At 43.7% G+C, this 7,663-nt stretch overlaps 1 protein-coding gene across 2 annotated transcripts; it reads right to left on the reverse strand.

Moving 5' to 3' along the window:
- Window positions 1–3,827: 3,827 nt before the first annotated feature.
- Window positions 3,828–7,346, reverse strand: LOC116262800 (protein LATERAL ROOT PRIMORDIUM 1-like). 2 transcript variants are annotated; one of them, XM_031642305.2, is made up of 2 exons: window positions 5,473–7,346; window positions 3,828–4,458 (listed from the first exon to the last, which is right to left on the reverse strand). In XM_031642305.2, the coding sequence occupies exons 1-2, from the start codon at window positions 6,185–6,187 to the stop codon at window positions 4,130–4,132; spliced, it is 1,044 nt and encodes a 347-aa protein (XP_031498165.1). In that variant the 5' UTR covers window positions 6,188–7,346; the 3' UTR covers window positions 3,828–4,129. The 2 variants fall into 2 exon arrangements, with proteins under 2 accessions (XP_031498165.1, XP_031498164.1); XM_031642304.2 differs by having other exon boundaries at window positions 5,458–7,343.
- Window positions 7,347–7,663: the final 317 nt, after the last annotated feature.

Genomic DNA, 7,663 nt, shown 5'->3' on the forward strand with positions numbered 1-7,663 from the left:
TTTCTGATGCAATTCTGAAGTATGTTATATACATTAATAACTAAATTATAATAATAATATATACATTCTTATTTCATTATATATACAATAAATTAAAATTATTAATAATAATAAAATATCATCACCTCACTTAAATTTTTTTTTGGATGTACAGCTCCGGCACCCTCACCCCGCACTCAAGTGACAAGTGACATAGGATGGTATATTAAAAAACAAAAACCCCGTAAAAAATGTAGCACAAAAAGTTAAAAATCCAAAAAAAACATTTTTTTTCAAAAATATCCCAAAATACGAAAACTCCCCACCATGTTTTTCCTCTTCTTTTTTTTTCAGAGGGTAATGCAACTCGTTAACTGTAGATCAAAATCTGAAACTCAATAAAACAGTTCCACAACTGCGGCAGATCATTCAAATAAAACAATTTGCCCGATCATTAAAAGGGGATAGTTGGTGGATATTTCCAAGAGCTTCTGACTAGTCGACCATTCTAACCCGTGACACCATCTTCCAGAACCTACAGAAACAATAATGCTCCTGTTGGGCCCATGAATTTCGACTTCATGCTAGCCACCCAAGGGTCGTACCAAGCCTTTGGCAACCAACCAATATTACTAAATCACCATATTGAAATGAAAACACCTCATATCCGCCAAATGAAGAAGAATAGTGGGAAGTATTTTCTAGTATTTTCTCCTTATCTCAAAGAACAGCGATAAAAAATAGCAAACAAACAAAGACGTGAGAGAGAGAGAGAGAACATCTCAAAACCACTAAATAACACACCCCACAGCCAACCTATCAATGCCAGGAGAGTATGAGAGAGATTCCATGGCCTCCCACAAAACCTGTGTTGTAGCTTGATCGTTCAATTTCCCGACAAACACTATCCGCCATTAACAGAAGCACAAGGATCTATCAGCAATTAACAGATGCACAAGGATCTCCAAGAGGACTCTTCTGAATGAAGATATAGAGAGAGTAACAACCCAATTTGATAGGACTGAGTTGAAACGATACCGACCTCCAGCAAGCTTTCAAAGCCCACTCTACCGCCAATATTGTGATTGTCATCGTTATTTCCCTCGAGTAGATAAAAATGCCATACACAATAACATAGAAGCAGACAGGAAATGTACCAAGATGCGGATCACTCGGGTACCAAAGAGCCATGTAGAAGAAACATGGCCTCGTGAGAGAAACAAGTTTTTGGTGCACAGAAACAATGGAGCACTGCAGCAGAAAACGAAGCGAAAAGCACGTCCATACACAATAGGGCCTCATGGTGCCAAACGCATCTACCTAACGTCCAAAAGAACAACTGTGCAGCAGGAACTGTTCAGACACATGCAAACAAAATGACAGACGGCGACAGTCGCGCGTCAGTGAGCGGACACTCAGTACTCTTCATTCAACACACTTAGATTTGCATCAGCAAAAACAACTAGCTAGCAAATACTTTTCCGTGACAAAGACTCGTCCTATATCAGCAGACAAACAAATGCAGAGAAGAAAATTATTTATCAACGATCCCCATGACAAAACTTCCATGTTCCTTTTATAAACAAGTAAATTTCGTTTCCATGACCTTCAACCGCCACCACCCACGAAGCACAAAAACACAAGGCAGCAGTAAAAAAAATCGATGCAATGTTCCCCCCAAAGGTCATAATATTGTTAAAAAAAAAATGAAGAAACACAAAAAGTCGAAAGAAACAAATATTTAATAATACATCAAGATAATGACAGATCCTTCAAAGGGCACCTACTTAGTACAGAAGCTCCAAATCTGTATAACATGGCACATAATTATGCAGACCTAGCAGATGCATACAAAATTGTTGCCATTAAATAAAAAAGTGAAACATTCAATGTCCACTTCTTACTGCATACACATTAAATGGCCAAAAAACTAGCAGACACAACAGAAGTTGCTTGTCGGGAGCACAAGGAACGGTGTTCGAGAGTATAAGCAATATCTCTCCTCTATCGGGATGAAAACAGTGACTTCTTTCTGAAGAGACCCATTTATCCCTCCTTTCAAAGGGAATAGAAACGAGCAACTTTGAGTAAGCCAATGTAAATATAAACTTGTAAACAATTTTTAACCAAATACCTGCTTCTTCTATACAACAGGAAACAGCCTAAAGGATTAGAATTAGGCCAGTTCGTGTTTGTACACCAACGCTAAGAGGGTATACACCTTCAAGACTTCGATCTTCATTGGAGATCAAACCCAAACATTGTACTTGATAAAACTCAAGGAACAAACCTCAAATCATTCTTATAACCAATAAAAAAAGATGGCCTCCGGTTGGTTTCAACTCCCCGGGATCTTGCAAAGACAATAATCATCTATAATTTACATAAATCCCCAGCAGTCTTAACAATATCGTCTAATAAAAAAGGCATACAAGAGGGGGAAAATTTGAGTAGAAAGACCGAAGAGATGAAAACCCGTAATCAGAGTGATTCATTGTTATGTCAGATCATACATCCAAATGTTAAAAAGCAGATAAGAATTGAGACGTGCACCCAACATGCAATAAAAGCATCACTTTTCTCAAGAGACTGTTTGGAAGCTGTATCAGTACATGTTTGGGCCAACATGTTCAGCGCCACAAATAATTGATGGCAATCGTGTTATAACAGTTCCATATAAGATAAATTAAAATATGAAAATTCCAGAATAACTTACCGACTATGCTACCACCTTAACTCCTACAGATATACTAAATCATAAAGATTAAGTTGTCTATTTGTCCGCACACAATGTGTATAAGAAAAATTAATACAACAGCAAGCAATACTAACATTTTAGTAGCCTCCCCATAACAAGCACGCGAACACACAGAGGGATCTCCATTTGGCTACGCAGGCGCCTTTAATCAAAACTTTGTGTGTTTCAACAATACTTGGCAACCCTCCAATAAGCAATACCACACATCAATGCCAGTGAATAATAGAAGTCCGTGCAATTAACCTTCAGCAAGCATACAATACGAATATAGAATGACGATAACAGATCTCCAGCAGATCCTTTCGTATGCCGGCACCCAGAAAGTCATTTCAGTTTGTTTTTCAAGAGAAATACACAGAATTAAGATGTTTTACTAAACTAGACCATGACAAATTTTATCTGGAGATTAGCATCGATACCACAGATTCCTCATTATTAATCATTTCATTGCCCAAAGGGTAGAACAGCTTAATCAACTTTGAAACCTCCAAAGAATGTAGTAAAACTATCCGGCCATGAGACTACTTCCCAGGACCAGTAGTTAGATTCCACAAGATGGTGATCAGATAAATGAGAAAGCAACATAGTGTAATAGACTATGCTCCAACAAACCATTTCACAAACAATGCTCTTATCAAAAAGGGGACTGGAAAACTACAATATCTTGGTCATCATAACAGCTTCCCTCAGCATCAAATCTAGCACTGCCAAAAGCCACGGTAACCAACAAAACCAAGCAGCCATAGACTGGAATTTGCTGATCAGAAGGGGAAGGCATGTGTGAAGACAAAAAAATAACCAGCATGCATACCAGATATTCCTAGTCAGAGATAAGACTCTATAGGTAGATGCATAACTCAATTATTTTACCAAAAAAAACCAAATTTATTTAGGAGTAACAGCCATTTCAAAATTTTCCAACAGACTTGTGGAAAATAAAACAAGGACTTCGGCTGGTTCCAGTAGTGAAAAATAATAAAGACTAGCCTATGAAATGAAACAACAAGAATCTAACTGCAAAAGCCACAGAAATTATCATGTGAAAAGTAATGGAAAACCAACCAGGTATAAAAACAATTGAAACGGTCTGTTATAAACAATTTTTAATTCAAATGGATGATAGGTAACAGTGATTGGTACAGGTATGATCTGCCCACCACCATTATTATCTGCCGCAGCTGTCAAAGACTTCCGACCAGGGCATGCACTCACTCAAAAACAGGGATTAGACCATACATAGAAAAGCAAGGAGATCAAGGATGCCTAATTGCTGTCCAATGCTAAGATACATACATTGAAGATGATAGCAACCAAAGAAGATGGCAACTACCAAATCAATAAATTACAATTGCTGATCTCACCTTTACATCGCAATATACCTTATTTTACTTATTAGTTAACCGAGTTTCCGGCGACATAGCCTGCACCATCAATGAAGCCACTCCCAGAAGCACCACCATAGCCATGAATATGATCCATGATCGAGGAAGTAGTGTTTACATTCAAATTGTGCCCACTCAACTGGAGATCAGAAAATTCTGGCAACTCTCCAGTGTCACTCCCCTGATCATACAACACGCCTTTAAAGACATGCCCACCAATCTTCACAACCGCCTGATAAGCATACTCAACGTCCCCATCATCAATGGGACTAACTCTAACACATTTGAAGACAGCTTGTGTCCGAACTTGTCCAGGCAAACCAGACCTAAAGCTCAAATCTACAAAACAGACGAAAGGAAACAAAGTCAGAACCGATCCTTTCCTTGTATATGCGTGTGTGTGTGTGTAACCAAAAGAAAACAACAAAAAAAATCCATTGGTGCCAGAAATCATATCGCGTAAACAGACACAAATCTTTCAGACAATGCAAGAAGTCAAATATCTGTCAGATATTAAACACAGCAAAGCATGTACATTTCAAAGAAGTCAATGGCGTCTGCCTACCTTTTCGAAAAAGACAAAGAATTCATTCAAGAACCACATGAGAGTTGAAGCTAATACAAACATCAACCCCACATCCCGGGGGAAAGAACTACGAAAATTATTACATGTTTTCAGCCTTAAGTCATGCATGCAAAAGTAGAAGCTGCACGAAAACCGGTGAATACAGCAGGCCTCGGAATAGAAACTTCAAAAAAACCATCTTTGGTAATAATACAAAAGAGAAAAACCAAATAAATTCATCAACCTTCTTTTCGCTAGTGAAATAAGTAAAGCAATGAAAAGAGACCAGCGATGAGAAGAAAAGAAAAAGATGGAGAATGACCGACAATGAAGACGACGACGACGACAATGGCACGAGAGAAAATAGTCAAACACGAAAGAACAAAGATATAGAAAGGCGCGGAATCAAGCAAATGATTTAGCACGAGAAGGAATTCAGAAGCACAAGCGAAGACAATTTCAACGTAGCGTAAATCTTCGAAAAGAACAAAAAGCAACTGAATGGATGGAGATGGAGAATTTATGCATGAAATACTGAAATCGAAGAGATAGAAGTGAAGGAAGGAAGCTGAGTACGTACACTCACGCTATCATTCCCGAGGCTCCGATCATTCACAAGATCGAAGAGAAACATTATGAAAAAACGCTTGCTCAGGCATGCATGCAAAATGCATAGAACAGTATATGATGAAGAAAAAAATCGATGCCCACGAACTGAAAATATGTAAAATGAACGAATCTGGGAAAAAACAACGAGAAGAAAAAACTCAAGCCTTGTTGAGCCGAACTGATGTCAGAGCTATTAGCGGAGGTAGAACCATGGGACACAGCCAGCGCGGTCACTCGAGCCCGTTTCGATCCTTTGGCCTCCTCCTCCGGATGCCGCTGCTGCTCCTGCTGCTGCTCGGCGGTCGCCGAGCCGAAAAGTCCAGCGGAGCCACCGCCCCCAGCCGTGGCAGCGGCGGTGACGGCAGCGGCGAACGCAGCTTCCGATTGCTGCCGCTCCCTTCTCCTAGCCGCGGGCACCCAAGTGCTTCTGACGTGGGTGGCGCACTCGAAAGCCCGGCTCCTGCAGCACGTCCGGCAACGCCGGAACTGGCAATCCTTCTTCGCCTGGTTGCCGCAATCCTGGCACGTGCTGCCTCCCACGTGCCCCACACGGCCGAGCACCTCCTGCCGAGCTCTCGCTCCGGCCGCAGCAGCCGCGCTGGCAATCCCCTCTGGCCCTACTTCAGGCCGCTTCTCGGCGCCTCCTCCCGTGCGGCGCCGGTCATCCTCGAGTGCACCACGGAGAGGGAAGACCCCGCCTTGGCCGGGGGCTTGGACCGAGATGACCGACTCGGCCGCGGCGTGGTGGAACGTCGCGGAGCCAACGACGACGACGTCCCGGAACTGCAGTGGCTGCTGCGCCGCCGCTAGGTTCGGCTGCTCGTAAAGTGGCAGCGCCGTGGCGGGGGCGGCCGAGACTCCGCCACTCAGGGGCTGGAATCCTCGGATGCCCATCTCGGAGAAGCCGTACCCCACCGGTCTGAACCATCCTCCCGCGGCGCCAGCGCCACCATCGCCTCCACCGCCTCCGCCATTAAAGCCGAGGCATAGCTCCGGAGGGATGCCCCACAACCGTCTGTCTCCACCGCCGCCACCACCCTGCCTCGCCACCCTGATCTCGAGAATATCTCTCTCCGGCGGAAGTGGGCATCAATTTGCTGGGCGACCAGTGCGGGCACCCGAGGCTGCCCGAGTTCAGGAAGCGGTGTCCATGAACGAGGCAATCTCATGCAGCTCGTTCCTTGTGCAACGCTCCCCCCTTCCCCGTGGCCGACCAATTCTCGGCCACGAGCCTTCTCTACCCTCTCTCTCTCTCTCCCCCCCTTCTATCTGCACTCTTCCTCCACACTTCTCCTTCCTGACCAGTGGTCGACGGCGACCCGTCGGAATTACGGGACGTCGTCCGGCTGAAAGCGGCAAAAGCAAAAGTAGGACTGGTGGGGTTCCGTGCGCCGCTTGAGGTCGGCGCAGAAGGGGAAAATTCGGAGCTTTACCTTTTCGTTCTCTGTGACGAGTTAGAGAGAGAGAGAGAGAGTATTTTTGAGAAGGGTGAAGGAAGGGAAGCGAGTGAGTAAGAATTGAAAACTTTTTGCAGGGGGCCAGCGAGAGCTATAATACGCGGTTGGGGCCAACGGCCGATCCCTCTCTCTCTCTGTGCCTCCTGCCACAGCCCTAGGACCACCTCTGGATTTTCTCCGCTGCCCCCGCTGCTCCCCCTACTAAATGCCCTCCCTTATCCCACCAAATAACAGAAATATCACTTCGGCAGCACCGCCGGCCGGCCGAGCTCCGCGTTTTCCTTCCGGCCGTCCCTCCCCTCTCTCAAAAAGGCCGGAAGTTCTTGTATTGCGATAGAATCATAAAACTGAAACTGATGCGAGCTTTGGTGGCGGACCTGACAGGTTAAACGGCATTCATTCAGGCCTTCTCCTCCGGCCCTCCGCCGCTGCTTGGGATCACCAACCTTATGATTGAAGCAAAGAGAGAATCAGAAACCTAACCTGCTGCTCATGGAGCAGTGCGTCCGATGTTTTTAAATTACAAAAGTATTAAATGTGAAGCGTTGATACTTTGAGAACAGTGTATCGATTGATCTCCAGGCACCAACATAAATAGAATCAGTTGGGAAACCCTGGAGAATACAGGGACTGAGGGGACAGCCCGCCTTGGTGAGCTTCTCAATGAAAAAGATGTAAAAACTATTTTCTTCTTCTTCTTTCTTCTTCTTTGATTCTACAAAATTTCTCCAGAAAAACAAATTCATGTATTCATTGAATTTTACCAAGTAAGAAATGAGAAGGTTAAAGGTAAAAAAAAAATTATTATTGCACTTCAACATGTTTGATTTGAATGGGTACGTCTAGGCGAGACAAAATATTCTGTCCCAGACCTTTTTCATTCAACATTCAAACACCCTCCAAAGGACTACAG

Source organism: Nymphaea colorata, chromosome 10 (genome assembly GCF_008831285.2).
Source record: "Nymphaea colorata isolate Beijing-Zhang1983 chromosome 10, ASM883128v2, whole genome shotgun sequence".
Lineage (NCBI taxonomy): Eukaryota > Viridiplantae > Streptophyta > Magnoliopsida > Nymphaeales > Nymphaeaceae > Nymphaea > Nymphaea colorata.